Consider the following 20,320-nt stretch of genomic DNA (forward strand, 5'->3'; position numbering starts at 1 on the left):
CCTTGATCCTCTGTTAAGGCAGTTTGGCAGAGGTAGGTATGGCATCGGGAAATATGAATTCCCCAACCGTCATTAATAATCACCACAGGACAGGATAGAATACTATGAATGGATATTGCTGCAGCAGCTATTGTTAGTGAAAGCAATACGTATTGTATTAGTATCTGGTTAGGGGGTAGAAGGGAAATTAGAAAGAGAAACAAAAATCACTGTGTGACAAATTCATTTTAATTGCAAAAAAATTCAATAAAAAGCAACAAAAGCTCAAAATCCAAAGCAAAGCTGCCATGCAAATCATGAGGTAGATTGGTGAGATTAGATTCTTATACTGCCTATGATCCCCACCTAGTGAACATTACACATCACAACACACATTGCCACAACACTTGAATATCACCATGTAACTTCCCCAGAACACAGAAGGTTCAGGAATGCTCCTAAATAAATAAGATGATTCTTCATCATGATGGTCAAATATGAGATCAGCCATATTATGACAGCAGGGCTAGATAATGGTATTTAGAATGGAAGTCTTGGTGGGATGGGCTGCTCGTAGGTGATAAACACCGCAATCTTAGCCATATAAAAATGAACAGTCCCGTAACGTATGAGCCTCATCTCCACTGTGAGCAAGAAATCCTGGGGTTCTGTCACGATGCTTTGCAGTGAGATCCCTCTGCTGTGGGCCAGTCTCTGGGCACTAAAAAGCCACCTTGGTCTCTGGTGACGATGTCTAGCTGGATGTCGTCCCCTGAGACTGAGTTGGAGGGCCCCATGCGGAAGACATCAGCCAGCACGGAGATGTTGGTGGGGAAAGTGATGTTGTCGAAAGAGATTTTTAAGGGGAGGGATAAACACGAGGGGTCCCGTACGTACTCGCAGGCTATGCGTTCGCAATGGCTGGAAGGAGAAGGAAAAATCAGAAGGGGTTCGAGGCACAAGGGACAAAGAGTCAGAAATTGTGAAATTAAAAAGAAGAGTTGTGTGACTGTCACAAGGTACAAAGTGACAATTCTGGTCAGACAAAATTGTCACCAAAGATTGCCCCCATCCGCTGCAGCCCATATGCAAACCTGCAGTGTGATACAGTATCTCAGATGCCAGCCACCTTTTAAGAAAAGGATGCGTTTTAAAGAGCAATGATAATTGATCAGAGAAAGAACGTGTAAAACAGAAATGACTAATTTCACACAGACACAGCAGGCCAGACAGTAAAGGAAAGTAAACACTGTTCTCAGTTCAGTTCTAGTTCTCACCCCTCTGCTGCCCAACGGAAGTTGGGTGGACACCTGAAGGACAGGCATCTGAACCCTCCCTGTACGTTGAAGCAGCTCTCTGTCACAGCACAGCTGTGGGATCCGGCCACACACTCATTCATATCTGAACAGAAGCTCTCTGTCACAGCACAGCTGTGGGATCCGGCCACACTCATTCATATCTGAACAGAGAGAGAACTAAAAATGTTAGCAGTGTGTTTCACACACACAATACTGCACATACACAGTCATGCACATCTAAATGCATCTGTATTAAATTACATGTAAACACACTGCACATACTTGCACATAATGGACACATTCACAAAAACACAAAATACATTATTTCCAATGTTTTTATCTAAACAATAGTGTTTAGATAGCACCTATTTTTCTAAGAGTGTGTTTACCTAAAACCTAAGGAGAGCCCTTTGAATAACCCTTTTTGGTTCCAGTTAGAACACAGATTGTTCTACATGGAACCAAAAAGGATTCTACCTTTAATCAAAAAGGGTCCTCCTATGGGGACAGCAGAATAACCCTTTTTTCTAAGAGTGAGGGAGAATGAGGGACAAGGGAGGTTTGGAGGGATGGTGACATTTTTTCACTGACCTTGGCAGGTGCGTCCGTTGGGGGCGAGAGTGTAGCCCATGGGAGGGCAGGCACAGCGGAAGCTGCCTGCGGTGTTGGAACAGTGGTAGGAACACATGTGATCCCCAGTTGGCAGGGCACACTCATCAATATCTGACAATAGTGAGAGTGAGAGAAAGAGAGAGAGAGAGAGAGAGAGAGGAGATTGTACCCAAACAACTGAAAAAGCGTGGCTGCCTCGAATAGGAAGGCAACTTAATGCAGATTGGAAGGTGTGACATTTCCTCCATCTCAGCCTAATACCATGCTTGCTGTCCTAAAAGCATGCTGTCCTAAAAATCCAGTTACTTTAAATACTTACGTCCTATATAGTGGTATCTTAGTAAATTCTTCCAATACTGCCAATATTTGCTCCTACCTTCACATTAATTGACCTACCTTCACAAGTGATCTCATCAATGTCACTGGTAACCAAAGCGACAGTAGCACTGGTAGGAGCCATAAACATTAGCACACTCCTGACTGCAGGGGTTCATCTCACTCTCATTCACATCTAGAACAGGTCAAAGGTCACAGGTCAACTGAGTCAGACACTTTATAAAACATGATTTGTATCAGTGTGAATTGCAAATGTTGGTTGGATTTGTAACTAAAATATGTGAGACTACTGTAATTCCTGAATTCCTGAATAGAACAAATGGGAAAAATACTCCAGCTTTTCTCTCCCAGCACCAATAGCACACTGCAGGGTTGGAGTAGCACCCCCAAGCAGACTGAAAGATGGATTCAGAGAGAATGAACTTCTCTGGTGGAGTCATAGCTTCTTACCTACACAGTTTCTGCTGTCGCTGGCCAGTTTGAAGCCTGTGGTACAGGAATACTGGTAGGACCCCGGGGTGTTCTCACACTTGTGGGCACAGAGGCGTCCTGAGTACTGCCTGCACTCGTTAATGCCTAACACATAATAACAAGAGAGATGTGTGAAAAGAGGCTTCAGTTGAGTTCACAATACTGAATCTGCCTCCCAGAAACAGCTGATTCAGAGGGGAGGGATGACAGTATTAGTCTTATTTGACAAGTATTATTTGACACATATTTTGAGACCCCTTCAGTGTTGCTTCAGAGGGGAGGGATGGCAGCATACAGTAACTTCACAGAGTCTGATGATGGTGTTGAAGATGAAGCCAGGTCTGCACTCGCAGAGGAAGGAACCCAGGACGTTCGACACAACCATGGCCCTGACACACCCCTTCTACCAGACACTCATCCACATCTAGAGGGCAAGCAAGTGGAGAGAGTAAATAAGAAGATTAACTTGATAAACATGAGACACTAATAACATTTATACAATAACATGGTTTGCAGTTACAGTATATAGCAACTGTCATTTAATTTCAAAAAGCTTTACATTGTACGAGGGATCTCACCCAATCCACAACCAATGTGTAATACCCAGCCATTTCCCCAATAATACATAAAAAACAATGGACCTTACCCACACAGTGACTACTGTCCTCACTGAGGTGATGTCCTCGTCCACAGGTGACAGAGTATCTTCTACAGGTGTACGACCCCACAGTGTTACTACAGGTCATGACTTGCACGGGCTGGACTGGGTCACACAGTCATTGATATCTGGCAGACTGGAGAGAGACACATATGTATCAATGTAATCACATATTGGTGTGTGATTATCAGTAGTGGGGTAGATAACACACTCTCATGCTGATTCAATCACCCACTCTCATACATTGTGTGTGGTTGTATTGGTAGTGGAAGCATTTCACCAATACAGTTTCCCACTGCGTCCTGGATATATCCCTCTCCACACTGCTCCCGTGGGTGACAGCAGAACGACCCTGCCGTATTCCTACACTCAAAGTCTAGGCCACAGTTGTGGGATCCAAAAGCACACTCATCAACATCTGGTGGAGAATGAGAACAGAGTATTAATGTTCTTGAAGACAGTCAAACTTAATAGGGTGATTGATGGGTAAAGATAAATCATCCACACATTCCAGGCAGTACAGAACACTCACCTTGGCAGGTGTTGGTGTCAGTGAGTTTGTAGCCTGTACCACAGTTTGTGTCACGCTGACAGCAAAAAGAGCCCTCTGTGTTGATGCAAGTCTGCCCGGTGACACAGTTTTGAGTCTCTTTCAAACACTCATTAATGTCTGGGGAAAGTGAGAGTAGTCAATAGGAAAAGATGAGTGGCACTGGGTTGATGCTTATGTCAATACACTGCAGTCAATGGGAAAAGAGAAACGTCAATCAATTGATGCTTATGTCAATACATTGCATTCAATGGTATTGACCTTCTCTTTATCCCCCCTCCTCTTCACCACCCCTTTTTTTCACCCCCTCCACCCTCTCCCCCTTATCTCCATCTCCCCTCTCTCCTCTCTCCCTGCTCCTGCCTTCACCCTCTCCCTTGCTCTCTCCCTTCCCCTCTTCTCCCTCTCTCTTCCCTCCCTCCTCTCTCCCTCCTCCCTCTTTCACCCTCTCCCTTTCTCTCTCCACTCTCCCCCTCCCACACTCTCCCCCTTCTCTTTCTCCCTCTGCTCTCTCCCGTCTCCCCCCTCCTTTCCCTCCCTCCTCCTCTTCCCATCTCTCTCTCCCTCCCTCCTCTCTCCAACCTCCACAGAGAAGATATAAACGCATAAATATGCATCAAGGGCATTGACACATAAGTCAATACATTGCATTGAAGGCAAAAAAAAGTTGGTGATACAGCTGAAATTAGTACATTTGTGAAAAACAGACAGGCAGGCAGAGAGACAGATACAGGAAGACAGACATGCAGACAGACAGACAGACGCAGGCAGACAGGCAGATAGACAATTGTGTCCAATGGAAGGAAACAAATATTTTGGAGCAATTGACTTTCATATACCGGGTCATGACGGTCCTGCGATCTAAACAAAATGTACAATTTGGGAAGATTAAACCTTTTTAACCCTTCGAAACCACCCCCATGACCCCCATACCCCAACCAGAAGCCATGAATTACAGGCAACATTCACACTGAGCTAAAGGGTAGAGCAGCCGCTTTCAAGGAGCGGGACTCTAACCCGGAAGCTTACAGGACTAAGATCGTTTCGTACTACAGCAGAGCCGAGAGCTGCCCAGTGACACAAGCCTACCAGACAAGCCAAATAACTTCTATGCTCGATTCGAGGCAAGTAACACTGAAACATGCATGAGAGCATCAGCTGTTCCGGACGACTGTGTGATTACGCTCTCTGCAGCCGATGTGAGTAAGACCTTTAAACAGGTCAACATTCACAAGGCAGCAGGGCAGACGGATTACCAGGAAGTGTAATCCGAGCTTGTGCTGACCAACTGGCAAGTGTCTTCACTGACATTTTCAACCTCTCCCTGTCTGAGTCTGTAATACCAACATGTTTCAAGCAAACCACCATAGTCCCTGTGCCCAAGAACACTAAGGTAATCTGCCTAAATGACTACTGACCCGTAGCACTCATGTCTGTAGCCATGAAATGCTTTGAAAGGCTGGTCATGGCTCACATCAACACCATTATCCCAGAAACCCTAGACCCACTCCAATTTGCATACCGCACCAACAGATCCACAGATGACGCAATCTCTATTGCACTCCACACTGCCCTTTCACACCTGGACAAAAGGAATACCTATGTGAGAATGCTATTCATTGATTGGGGCTCAGCTCATCACTAAGCTAAGGACCCTGGGACTAAACACCTCCCTCTGCAACTGGATCCTGGACTTCCTGACGGGCTGCCCCCAGGTGGTAAGGGTAGGTAACAACACATCCACCACGCTGTTCCTCAGCACAGGGGCCCCTCAGGGGTGTGTGCTCAGTCCCCCCCTGTACTCCCTGTTCACTCATGACTGCACATCTGTAGCCATGGTGCTCATCAGCAAACTCATTAAGTTTGCTGATAACACAACATTGGTAGACCTGATCACTGACAATGATGAGACAGCCTATAGGGAGGATGTCAGAGACCTGACCGTGTGGTGCAAGGACAACAACCTCTCCCTCAGTGTGATCAAGACAAAGGTGATGATTGTGTTCTACAGGAAAAGGAGGACCGAGCACACCAGCATTCTCATCGATGGGGCTGTATTGGAGCAGGTTGAGAGCTTCAAGTTCCTTGGGGTCCACATCACCAACAAACTAACATGGTGCAAGCACACCAAGACAGTCATGAAGAGGGCACAACAAAACCTATTCCCCCTCAGGAGACTGAAAATATTTGGTATGGGTCCTCAGATCCTCAAAAGGTTCTACAGCTGCACCATCAAGAGCATCCTAACGGGTTGCATCACTGCCTGGTATGGCAACTGCTCGGCCTCCAACTGCAAGGCACTACAGAGGGTAGTGCGTACGGCCTAGTACATCACTGGGGCCAAGCTTCCTGCCATCCAGGACCTCAGGCGCTGTCAGAGGAATGCCCTAAAAATTGTCAATGACTGCAGCCACCCTAGTCATAGACTGTTCTCTCTGCTACTGCATGACAAGCGGTACCGGAGTGCCAAGTCTAGGTCCAACAGCTAATCAAATGGCTACCCAGACTATTTGCATTGTAAGTAAGCATATCACTGTAAGCGATCACTGCAACACCTGTTGTATTCAGCGCATGTGACAAATAACATTTGGTTTGATTTGATAATTAAGTCACTTCCTGTAATCGCAGGACACTGTACTTCAATGTACTGCCTCTTGGGGACACTCTTTAACAATGCACTGTCTTTACGTACATAATTGACCTTTCTATAGAGGATGAAAGACAGTGTTTTTGTGTAACTGCAGGGAGAGAATGAAGTACCATGTTAAGGATGAATTAAGCCATTTCCTGTTGCCACAGGAAGCTGAACCTCAACACAGGGCATCCCAGTAAGGTCACAATGAGTTGTGTGGAAGGACGGTTAGCTAGAAGGTAATGCTTTTCTACTGAAGAAAGGCCTTGTTCTCTGTGGGACCAAGTTTTCACTGTCAAAAGTACATTTTACATACTCAGTTGTAGGCATGTGTTCATCGGAGGCGTCTGTTGAACAATCCCATACCTGCATTTTGTTTCTAGCCTCAACCGTTCTGCTGACGTCGCTCAAAAGCACATTTAACTCTATGTCAGGCTTCAAGTGAGGCCTTTCTGCAATGTAGTTGGGAGGTGAGGTGAATTAATTCATTGATAATTAGTGTTATGTCTAAGGTTAGTGGACAAGTAGTTTGGGTTATGGCTAGGGTTGAGCCAAGATGTAGAGATGAAGCGAAGGGTAAGGGTTAGGGTTGAGGCTAGGATCAGGGTTGAGTCGGGATGTGGCCATTAATCTGGTTCAGGGTTTGCGTAAGGGTAATCTATTTCATGACAGTTGGTGAGAAATTGACTACTTCTTGTCTAGACTTTATAAGAAACATTTGTGTTGAAAATGCCTAACCACTTGTATCTATTTACATACACTTAAAACAGACGTACATACCCCATCAGACATGCCACTATGGGCTTCTTCACTGTACCCAAACCAAAAACAGATTTAATGCATCACTCAGTTATGAATAGAGCAATGTCATCATGGAACGCTCTGCCACCAGAGGTTACTCAGGCAAAAAGCTAGTTTTAAAAAACAGATAAAAAACATATTGTATCACAGCACCTCTCCTCCTTCTGAAGATATAATCTAACTGTATATACAAAAATAATATATAAATGTATATTCTGCCTTCGGAAACTATTCAGACCCATTGACTTCTTCCACATTTTGTTATGTTATATTTAGCTTTATTCTAAAATGGATTAAATAAAAAATAAATCCTCAGCAATCTACACACAATACCCTGTCATGACGTTGCCCTCTGGGCTTTCTATGCACCATTCCCCGACCTCTATACTTCTGACACAAGGCTGTGTGAAGGGGTCATAAAATTCCAAAGAAGAATGTCCTGCCTCATGGCCCCAGTATAAAGAGACAGAGTGTTTTCATGGAGAGAACAAAGGATTCTTCCACCTCACAGAATTGGAGAACCGAACGACATTTATGTTCTGGAGAAGGTATAAAAGATCGGTGAAGAATCCAGCTACGAACTGGTCCGCTTGGTACAATTTTGTGAGGCTCATTAGAGACAATATGGCGATATTACATGGCCATATTACCTCAGCGATGAGACTTATCTCTAATGGTTGTATAAAATGATTTAATAAGATTAAAGCTATTTGGAATATGTTGAGATGCTATGTACTGATGTTAACAAGCTGCCATGCCGGTTTAGCCCACTAGGGCACATTAGTCTACCATTTCTTTGTAACGATAACTGCTGTTTGTATGCTTTCTGTGAATGACTTAGTTTAGTAAATAAATGATTTTAAGACAATTGATGTATGGATGACTTAGTGAAGACTGGGTTCGTGCAGATAACAACAATTTACGACATTTGGAATGAGACTGACGAGGTAAAGAATACACCATTTAAACCAGAAGATAATCGGTCAGATACTATAATATAATATAATATATAATGTTATAATATAGGAAAGTTATATTAGGAAAATTATAATTTTGTAATCTGAATATTTTCCTTGGTGCCCCGATCTCCTAGTTAATTACAGTTAAACGATTAATCAGTTTAATCGCGTAATAATAATTACAGGGAGTTATTTGATAAAAATGTCTTCAGTTTAACTTCTTGGGGCTATGTGGGACGCTAGCGTGCCACCCGTGGTGCACCCTATCAACAGCAGGTGCATTTCAAGAGCGGCAAATTTGAAACCAAATAAATGTCAAAATTCAAATTTTTCAAACATACAACTATCTAACACCCTTTGAAAGATAAACATCTCCTTAATCTAACCACGTTGTCCGATTTCAAAAAGGTTTTACGGCGAAAGCATAAAGTTAGATTATGTTAGGAGAGTACATTGACAATAGCTGTGTGTAATGTTTTGTCAATTCAAAGACAGGGTCACCAAAACCATAAAACCAGCTAAAATGATGCACTAACCTTTTACAATCTCCATCAGATGACACTCCTAGGACATTATGTTAGACAATGCATGCATTTTTAGTTCTATCAAGTTCATATTTATATCCAAAAACAACGTTTTACTATGGCATTGATGTTGAGGAAATCGTTTCCCTCCAATAACCGGCAGTCAAGTCAGCACCACAAATTAAATAATTAAAATTAGAAAACATTGGTAAAATATTATATTGTCATTTAAAGAATTATAGATTTACATCTCTTGAACGCAATCAACTTGCCAGATTTAAAAATAACCTTACTGGGAAATCACACTTTGCAATAATCTGAGCACTGCGCCCAGAAAAATACGCGTTGCGATACAGACAAACGTCCATGTTGGAGAGATCTAAAATCGAAAATACTATGTAAATAATCCATTACCTTTGATTCTCTTCATCAGATGTCACTTCCAGGAATCCCAGGTCCATAACGAATGTAGTTTTGTTCAAAAAAGCTCATCATTTATATCCAAAAAGATCCGTGTTGTTAGCACATGATCTAAGCCAGCCGGACTTCTCGTCATGAACGAGGGGAAAAAATATATTTACGTTCGTTCAAACATGTCAAACGTTGTATAGCATAAATCATTAGTGCTTTTTTTAACCAGAACATGAATAATATTCAAGGTGGACGAATGCATTCTCTTTTATAACGTATTGGAACGAGGGTACCCAACATGAACTCGCGCGCCAGAGTCTAATCGGCCATCACCGTTCCATGGCTCTTGTTCGGTCAGATCTCACAGTAAAAGACTCAAAACACTTTGTAACGGCTGGTGACATCTACTGGAAGCAATAGGAAGTGCCAAAACATTAATCAACCCCTGTGTGTTTCAATGGCATAGGCTTAAAGGTAATTCAACACATCAGGTATCCACTTCCTGTCAGAAAATGTCTCAGGGTTTTGCCTGCCAAATGAGTTCTGTTATACTCACAGACACCATTCAAACAGTTTTAGAAACTTTAGGGTGTTTTCTATCCATATATAATAAGTATATGCATATTCTAGTTACTGGGTAGGATTAGTAACCAGATTAAATCGGGTACGTTTTTTTATCCAGCCGTGAAAATACTGCCCCCTAGCCCCTCTTGGGGCTAGGTGGGACGCTAGCGTGCCACCTGTGGTGCACTCCATCAACAGCAGGTGCATTTCAAGAGCGGCAAATTTGAATCCAAATAAATGTCAAAATTCAAATTTTTCAAAAATACAACTATGTTACACCATTTGAAAGATAAACATCTCCTTAATCTAACCACGTTTTACGATTTCAAAAAGGTTTTACGGCGAAAGCATAAATTTAGAGTATGTTAGGACAGTACATTTACAAGAGTTGTGTGTAATGTTTTGTCAAGTCAAAGACAGGGTCACCAAAACCATAAAACCAGCTAAAATGATGCACTAACCTTTTACAATCTCCATCAGATGACACTCCTAGGACATTATGTTAGACAATGCATGCATTTTTAGTTCTATCAAGTTCATATTTATATCCAAAAACAGCGTTTTACTATGGCATTGATGTTGAGGAAATCGTTTCCCTCCAATAACCGGCAGTCAAGTCAGCGTCAGAAATTAAATAATTAAAATTAGAAAACATTGGTAAAATATTATATTGTCATTTAAAGAATTATAGATTTACATCTCTTGAACGCAATCAACTTGCCAGATTTAAAAATAACCTTACTGGGAAATCACACTTTGCAATAATCTGAGCACTGCGCCCAGAAAAATACGCGTTGCGATACAGACTAGACGTCATGTTGGGGAGATCTAAAATCGAAAATACTATGTAAATAATCCATTACCTTTGATTCTCTTCATCAGATGTCACTTCCAGGTATCACAGGTCCATAACGAATGTAGTTTTGTTCAAAAAAGCTCATCATTTATGTCCAAAAATCTCCGTCTCGTTAGCACATGATGTAAGCCAGCCGGACTTCTCGTCATGAACGAGGGGAAAAAATATATTTCCGTTCGTTCAAACATGTCAAACGTTGTATAGCATAAATCATTAGGGCCTTTTTTAACCAGAACATGAATAATATTCAAGGTGGACGAATGCATACTCTTTTATAACGTATTGGAACGAGGGTACCCAACATGAACTAGCGCGCCAGGTGTCTAATGGGACATCACCGTTCCATGGCTCTTGTTCGGTCAGATCTCCCTCCAGAAGACTCAAAACACTTTGTAAAGGCTGGTGACATCTAGTGGAAGCAATAGGAAGTGCCAAAATATTCCTAAACCCCTGTGTTTTTCAATGGGATAGGTTTAAAGTCAATACAACACATCAGGTATCCACTTCCTGTCAGAAAATGTCTCAGGGTTTTGCCTGCCAAATGAGTTCTGTTATACTCACAGACACCATTCAAACAGTTTTGGAAACTTTAGAGTGTTTTCTATCCATATATAATACGTATATGCATATTCTAGTTACTGGGTAGGATTAGTAACCAGATTAAATCGGGTACATTTTTTTTATCCAGACGTGCAAATGCTGCCCCCTAGACCCAACAGGTTAAACCTATCCCATTGAAAAACACAGGGGTTTAGGAATATTTTGGCACTTCCTATTGCTTCCACTAGATGTCACCAGCCTTTACAAAGTGTTTTGAGTCTTCTGGAGGGAGATCTGACCGAACAAGAGCCATGGAACGTTGATGTCCCATTAGACACCTGGCGCGCTAGTTCATGTTGGGTACCCTCGTTCCAATACGTTATAAAAGAGTATGCATTCGTCCACCTTGAATATTATTCATGTTCTGGTTAAAAAAGGCCCTAATGATTTATGCTATACAACGTTTGACATGTTTGAACGAACGGAAATATATTTTTTCCCCTCGTTCATGACGAGAAGTCCGGCTGGCTTACATAATGTGCTAACGAGACGGAGATTTTTGGACATAAATGATGAGCTTTTTTGAACAAAACTACATTCGTTATGGACCTGTGATACCTGGAAGTGACATCTGATGAAGAGAATCAAAGGTAATGGATTATTTACATAGTATTTTCGATTTTAGATCTCCCCAACATGACGTCTAGTCTGTATCGCAACGCGTATTTTTCTGGGCGCAGTGCTCAGATTATTGCAAAGTGTGATTTCCCAGTAAGGTTATTTTTAAATCTGGCAAGTTGATTGCGTTCAAAAGATGTAAATCTATAATTCTTTAAATGACAATATAATATTTTACCAATGTTTTCTAATTTTAATTATTTTATTTGTGACGCTGACTTGACTGCCGGTTATTGGAGGGAAACGATTTCCTCAACATCAATGCCATAGTAAAACGCTGTTTTTGGATATAAATATGAACTTGATAGAACTAAAAATGCATGCATTGTCTAACATAATGTCCTAGGAGTGTCATCTGATGGAGATTGTAAAAGGTTAGTGCATCATTTTAGCTGGTTTTATGGTTTTGGTGACCCTGTCTTTGACTTGACAAAACATTACACACAACTCTTGTAAATGTACTGTCCTAACATACTCTAAATTTATGCTTTCGCCGTAAAACCTTTTTGAAATCGTAAAACGTGGTTAGATTAAGGAGATGTTTATCTTTCAAATGGTGTAACATAGTTGTATTTTTGAAAAATTTGAATTTTGACATTTATTTGGATTCAAATTTGCCGCTCTTGAAATGCACCTGCTGTTGATGGAGTGCACCACGGGTGGCACGCTAGCGTCCCACCTAGCCCCAAGAGGTTAACACACATGTCACTAATAAATAGAATCCTCCATTCAGGAGGAAAATTATTAGAAGTCATTAACCATGATCACACCACGTACGACTGGTCTAATACTTAGAGTACTTCCGTCGTGAGGTTAGCTCCTCCGTGGATAACATAGCTATGAAATAGATTTCATACCTATCGCCACTACAATAGTGGAAGACACAGTGACTTGTAGAAAAACTACTACAGACTCCCTTGACACCAATTCTGACTGACCTCCAGGCATTGACCTGAAAATTACCTGACTACGTCAGACTCATTCTGAACAAGTTGTAATCCGCCAGGATACTTGGTTTTCTTCCCTTGACAAATGCCCGATTGTGTAAGCATAAACGCACATGCACAACGGAACATCCAATTAGGATTTATGCTAGGACCACTTAAGGGCCCAAGCAATATACCAGCCTTAGTAAAGTTGAACATTTACTTCTAGGCCTTTGACTCTACAGCACTCACCAGTTTTCTTCCCAGAAGTCCATAGGTCATCCCTGAAGACTGCCCAAAACTAGTGCATTACGGCTGTAGACTTATCATATAGTTGTCAACTTAGGATAGTGCCTAAGCAACACACCAAGTAGGAAAACCCTAGATATGGCATTAGAGACAATGCCATGAGAATCATTTTGCCAGAACATTGGACATATATAGAATACATCCAATTAGATGATTTTTGTGTGAGAACTATATTTTCTATATCTTTTGTTTATGCTTTCATTCCTTTTCGGTTCAGTTCCTTTGACACTTAGGAAGTGATAGAGCCATAAACAAAGTCCCCATACAACCATCACTTAGTGCCACAATGCCACTCATTGGGGAATGAATGTAGTTATATATATTTCATGAGTGTGTGTGCGTTGTTAACATCTGCCTAAGTTACTGCCCAGATCTTCCAGTCTGGACGACGGGTCCGGAACGGCGACCCCAAATCCGGACACCCATGGCCTATCCTTGTGGCGGCATGCCCGCTGTCAGAGAGCCTACCAAGCTAAACCACCAGAGGGGGGGACCGCAACGGCGATCACCAACCAGGACATTCCCTGGTCCTTCCTGGGCTACTTTGCAGCTTCCAGGGAACCTACCAAGGTACACCACTAGCGGGGACCGCAACAGCGACCACCAACCGGACATTACTGCCCATCCTTGTGGTGGACTGCTCCGCTTTCAGAGAGCATACCAAGTTCAACCACCAGAGGGGACTGCAACGATGATCTACAAACGGGACATCACATGGTCATGATTTTATGTTGATTTGTAACTTGCAGGATAAACAAGATCCAAACCACCAGGGGGGCTATGTCATGATGTTGCCCTCTGGGTTTTCTATGCACCATCCCCCGACCTCTATACTTCTAACACAAGGCTATGTGAAGGGGTCGTAAAATTCCAAAGGAGAATGTCCTGCCTCATGGCTGCAGTATAAAGAGACAGAGTGTTTTCATGGAGAGAACAAAGGATTCTTCCACCTCACAGAATTGGAGAACCGAACGACATTTATGTTCTGGAGAAGGTATAAAAGATCGGTGAAGAATCCAGCTACGAACTGGTCCGCTTGGTACAATTTTGTGAGGCTCATTAGAGACAATATGGCCATATTACCATACTAAGGTTTATATACTAGCCTCAGCGATGAGACTTACATCTAATGGTTGTATAAAATGATTTAATAAGATTAAAGCTATTTGGAATATGTTGAGATGCTATGTACTGATGTTAACCTCTATGGGCAAGCGTCCCACCTACTCAACAGCCAGTGTAATCCCGTGGCGCGTTATTGAAATACCTTAGAAATGCAAAACCTTCAATTTTTCAAAAATATGACTATTTTACACCATTTTAAAGATAAGACTCTCGTTAATCTAACCACACTGTCCGATTTCAAAAAGGCTTTACAACGAAAGCAAAACATTAGATTATGTCAGCAGAGTACCCAGCCAGAAATAATCAGACACCCATTTTTCAAGCTAGCATATAATGTCACATAAACCCAAACCACAGCTAAATGTAGCACTAACCTTTGATGATCTTCATCAGATGACAACCCTAGGACATTATGTTATACAATACATGCATGTTTTGTTCAATCAAGTTCATATTTATATCAAAAACCAGCTTTTTACATTAGCATGTGACGTTCAGAACTAGCAAACTTCCGGGGAATTCGCTAACATTTTACTAAATTACTCACGATAAACGTTCACAAAAAGCATAACAATTATTTTAAGAATTATAGATACAGACCTCCTCTATGCACTCGATATGTCCGATTTTAAAATAGCTTTTTGGTGAAAGCACATTTTGCAATATTCTAAGTACATAGCCCAGGCATCACGGGCTCGCTATTTAGACACCCGGCAAGTTTAGCACTCACCATAATCATATTTACTATTATAAAAGTTTGATTACCTTTAGTTGTCTTCGTCAGAATGCACACCCAGGACTGCTACTTCAATAACAAATGTTGGTTTGGTCCAAAATAATCCATCGTTATATCCGAATAGCGGCGTTTTGTTCGTGCGTTCCAGACACTATCCGAAATAGTAAAGAAGTGTCGCGCGCATGGCGCAATTCGTGACAATAAAATTCTAAATATTCCATTACCGTACTTCGAAGCATGTCAACCGCTGTTTAAAATCAATTTTTACGCCATTTTTCTCGTAGAAAAGCGATAATATTCCGACAGGGAATCTCCTTTTCGGCAAACAGAGGAAAAAATCCCAAAGGCGGGGGCGGTCGGGTCACGCGCCTAAGCCCAGTGTCCCTTGATCGGCCACTTGAGAAAGGCGATAATGTGTTTCAGCCTGGGGCTGGAATGACGACATTCTGTTTTTTCCCGGGCTCTGAGCGCCTATGGACGACGTGGGAAGTGTCACGTTAGAGCAGAGATCCTTAGTAAATGATAGAGATGGAAAAGAAGTTCAACAAATGGTCAGACAGGCCACTTCCTGTAAAGGAATCTCTCAGGTTTTGACCTGCCATTTGAGTTCTGTTATACTCACAGACACCATTCAAACAGTTTTAGAAAATGTAGGGTGTTTTCTATCCATATGTAATAAGTATATGCATATTCTAGTTACTGGGTAGGAGTGGTAACCAGATTAAATCGGGTATGTTTTTTATCCAGCCGTGTCAATACTGCCCCCTATCCTAAACAGGTTAACCATACCACGTGATTAAACTTTGAGATTATCGATACCGACAGAATAATAACAAGTCTTTGATATGAATTACTAGTCTGCAGCTAGAAATTCGGTATCATTGAACGTGAAGACCGACAAAACATTCATTCTATAATGACATGAACGAATGTCGCTTTGAACGATCCATTCTAACCGAGAGAGAGAGAGAACGCGGACAAAAACTCTCCAACAGGACAAAAACTCTCCAACAAGGATCCCGACGACACACTGAGCGTAAATATATATTGATTGCAATTGTTCCCGAATGAGTGAGCGTTCATGTGCAAAGAGTAAGCATATCAATTGTTAATATTTATCAACTCTGTTGTGCCTTCTCCGCTGCCCCCAACCCCCTTGTTTGTTTAACAAGCCGCCATGCCGGTTTAGCCCACTAGGGTACATTAGTCTACCATTTCTTTGTAACGATAACTACTGTTTGTATGCTTTCTGTGAATTACTTAGTTTAGTAAATAATGGATTTTAAGACAATTGATGTATGGATGACTTAGTGAAGACTGGGTTTGTGCAGATAATAACAATTTACGACGGTTGGAATGAGACTGACGAGGTAAATAAATTATTTTAAGACAATTGATGTATGGATAACTTAGTGAAGACTGGGTTCGTTCAGATAATAACAATTTACAACGTTTGGAATGAGACTGACGAGGTAAAGAATACACCATTTAAACCAGAAGATAATCGGTCAGATACTATAATATAATATATAATGTTATAATATAGGAAAGTTATATTAGGAAAATTATAACTTTGTAATCTGAATATTTTCCTTGGTGCCCCGATCTCCTAGTTAATTACAGTTAAACGATTAATCAGTTTAATCGTGTAATAATAATTACAGGGAGTTATTTGTTAAACATGTCTTCAGTTTAATGGTGCCCAAAGACACGACAACCCCATAATGACAAAGCGAAAGCCTTCGGAAACTACTCAGACCCATTGACTTTTTCCACATTTTGTTATGTTATATTTAGCTTTATTCTAAAATGGATTAAATAAACAATTAATCCTCAGCAATCTATAAACAATACCCCATAATGACAAAGCAAAAACAGGTTTTTAAAAGAGTTTACACATTTAAAATACAGAAGTACTTTATTTACTTAAGTACCCTTTGCTATGAGACTCAAAATTGACCTCAGGTGCATCCTATTTCCATTGATCATCCTTGAGATGTTTCTACAACTTGATTGGAGTCCACCTGTGATAAATTCAATTGATTGGACAATATTTGGAAAGGCACATACCTGTCTACATAAGGTCCCACAGTTGACAGTGCATGTCAGAGCAAACAACCAAGCCATAAGGTCGAAGGAATTCTCTGTAGAGCTCCGAGACAAGATTGTGTCGAGGCACAGATCTGGGGAAGGGTACCAAAACATTTCTGCAGCATTGAAGGTCCCCAAGAACACAGTGGCCCCCATCATTCTTAAATGGAAGAAGTTTGGAACCACCAAGACTCTTCCTAGAGCTGGCTGCCCGGCCAAACTGAACAGCAATCATGGGGGAAAGGCCTTGGTCAGGGAGGTGACCGAGAACCCGATGGCCACTCAGACAGAGCTTCAGAGTTCACAGAGAACAAGGCCTTTCTTTCATAGAAAAAAGCATTACCTATAGCCCTCACATAACCATGACAGGGCTGCCCTGTGTTGAGGTTCAGCTTACTGTGGCAACAGGAAATGGCTTAATTCATCCTCAACATGGTACTTCATTCTCTCCCTGCAGTTACACAAAAACATTGTATTCCATCCTCTGTAGAACGGTCAATTCTTTACGTAAAGTGCATTGTTAAATAGTGTCCCCGAGAGGCACTACATTGAAGTACAGCTTCCTGCGATTACAGGAAGTGACTTAATTGAGGGTCCCAGGGGTGGTTTCAAAAGGTTAAAAAGGTTGATCCTTCCCAGATTTTACATATTTGTGACCAGGGACCGTCATGACTCGACATATGATATTTGAAGTCAATCGACTCAAAGTATTTTTTGATCTCCATTGGACACAATAATCTTGCAGTTCTAGAAGCTTAAAGCCTTGTTAGAATGAATTCTGAAGAGGGTATGGGTCTTTTTTTTTTTAGATGGATTGTCTGTGTCTGTCTGTCTGTCTTTCTGTCTGCCTACCTGCCTGTGTCTGTCTGTCTGCATCTGTCTCTCTGTTTTCCTGCTTGCCGGTCTGTCTGCCTGTCTGTCAGTCTGTCTGCCTGTCTGAGTTTTTCACCAATTTACCCATTGCAGCTGTATCACCAACTTTTTTGCCTTGAATGCAATGCATTGACTTACGCGTCAATGTCCTTGACACATATTTATGAGTGAATATCCTGTCTGTGGAGGTTGGAGAGAGAGATGGGAAGAGGGGGAGGGAGAGAAAGAGAAAGAATGAGGGAGAGATAATGGAGGGAGGAGAGCGAGAAGAGGGAGAGAGAAGGGGAAGAGTGAGGGAGGGGGAGAGAGAAAGGGAGAGGGTGAAGGAGGGAGGGGGAGAGAGAGGAGGGAGGGGAGAGAGTCTGCATGTCTGTCTGCCTGCCGGTCTGTCTGTCTGTGTTTCTGCCTGTCTGCCTGTGTTTCTACCTGTCTGCCTGTGTTTCTGTCTGTGTGTGTTGTCTGTCTGCCTACCTGTCTGTGTGTCTGTCTTTCTGCCTCTCTGTCTAGGAGGAGGAAGTGAGAGAAGAGGGAGAAAGAGAAGGGGGAGAGTGAGTAAAGGGGATAGAGAAAGGGAGAGAGAAAGGGAGAGGGTGAAGGAGGGAGGGGGAGAGAGAGGAAAGAGGGGAGATAGAGGAGGGAGACAAAGAAAGAGATAGAAAAGAGGGTGGAGGGAGAGAGAGGGGGAGAGGTTGGAGGTGGTAAAAGAAGGGGGTGGGAGAGAGAAGAGAAGAGAAAGGGGGATAAATATGAGGTTGAGAGAAAGAAACAGTGGGGGGTGAGGAGAAGGAGGTGGGAGAGAAGAGAGACGGGGAGAAGGGGGATTAGAGGAAAGAGAGAGAGATGTCTGTCGGTTTGTGAGTCTCAACTTTTCATATTTTCCCATCGACTGGAATGTATTGGCATAAGCTTCAATTGGTTGTCACTCATCTTTTCCCCACTGACTGCTATGTATTGACATAAGTGTAAAAGTTATCCTGGTACATGTGGATTAGTGATGTGTGGGTTGACTCATAACCAACAGTCCCTGTGGTTATATCTGTGGGGCGGGTGGGTTTAGGGTCATGAAATATTGTGTGGATGAAGGGCGGTGAGTGGCAGGCGGGTTGAACAATACCTTAAAAAATCCATACATTTATCATTATTGTGCAATTTATAGCTATAGGATACATTGAGGTTTTTCTTTCATTATTTTAGGTAATCTGGCATTAGTGCGTTAGGGCTTATAACTGTATTTAGGACCTATAACTGTAGCCTACACGCCAATCATCAAATGCTTTTGGGACACAGACACCTCACTGATTTTAGTCTTCTAACGAGATAATGGTTTTTCATGTCAATTGCACATTAACTAAACCACGCCCCTAATGAGGTCAGAAGAGCGTGTCAGTGTGATGGAACCACCTTTCCGACCAGAGTGCTTAAAATGACTTACTAAGAATTAACATATCAGGCCAAAAGACGTTGAGACCGTGGTTCACACGTTGAAATGGTTGAAACTACCAGACCAGCCGACGTGAAGCAGGAGCTGAACGTTACGAAATGGTTGGAAACTCTGAACCTACCAACAGGAAGTGAGAAGATAATCTACACTACGAGACCAGTCTGCAGCTGTGCATGTCAAAGTGGTCCTAGAACTTTGACTAAAGACACAACATGGGAAGGAGAATCCCATCTCAGACAATCGTTAGTGCGTCTCAGGTGTCTGTTCTAACAAACACTTCACTACCAGAGAAGCGATACAAAGAAGGATATTGTGACCTCTGTTGGACAACCAGAGCCTTACACCCATCCAGCCCCTTCTTCGTAGAAGGACTGTTTGGTTTCAACAGAGAGACGACAACGACATCTACATGTAAATACATTGCATTCCTTACCCAAACAAGCAGTGGTTCGTGAGCAAAGTAGTATTATTACTTTGAGGGTAGTTTTCAAATGTACGATAAGTTTGACTCTCTTTGTCTCTCCCTCTCTTTCTCTACCCCTCCCTCTCCATGTCTAACAAGCTGTCATATCTTGTCAGTCCACTAGGAACTTTTGTCTCATGTAAGTGTGTATGTGTATTCTGTGTTGTTAGTAAATAAACAATTAAATCAATTTGTGTAGAACTGAATAATCAGAAAGGCTGGGGTTCTTGTGGATTCAAGAGGTCTACGACATTCAGAGGTAATGATTAATAAGTGACTGTTATTGATGTAAGAGATATCTATATATTTTTAGAGTTTAATTCAGGAGATGGTAACTCGTTAAACAACTTTTCCCGTGGTGCCCCAAATTCCTAATTAGTTAATTGTTACATGATTAATTTAATTGAGTAACAATTAAACATAGTTATTTGATTTGATAAATAACAGTCATCAGATTAATAGTAGTCACGTCACGACACACTTCAGC

The 20,320-nt window shown here is 41.9% G+C and overlaps 1 protein-coding gene across 1 annotated transcript; it reads right to left on the reverse strand.

Moving 5' to 3' along the window:
• Positions 1 to 206: 206 nt before the first annotated feature.
• Positions 207 to 4,853, reverse strand: LOC106575930 (fibulin-1). The gene is given in 14 exon segments (XM_014152679.3): positions 207 to 710; positions 713 to 900; positions 1,257 to 1,380; positions 1,869 to 2,000; positions 2,286 to 2,311; positions 2,313 to 2,400; positions 2,676 to 2,801; positions 3,003 to 3,069; positions 3,071 to 3,120; positions 3,343 to 3,444; positions 3,447 to 3,482; positions 3,635 to 3,772; positions 3,887 to 4,024; positions 4,838 to 4,853. Coding segments are annotated over 14 exon segments (1,422 nt in total). The 3' UTR covers positions 207 to 519.
• Positions 4,854 to 20,320: the final 15,467 nt, after the last annotated feature.

The sequence above is a fragment of the Salmo salar genome, chromosome 17 (assembly GCF_965601325.2).
Source record: "Salmo salar chromosome 17, fSalSal1, whole genome shotgun sequence".
In the NCBI taxonomy this organism is placed as follows: domain Eukaryota; kingdom Metazoa; phylum Chordata; class Actinopteri; order Salmoniformes; family Salmonidae; genus Salmo; species Salmo salar.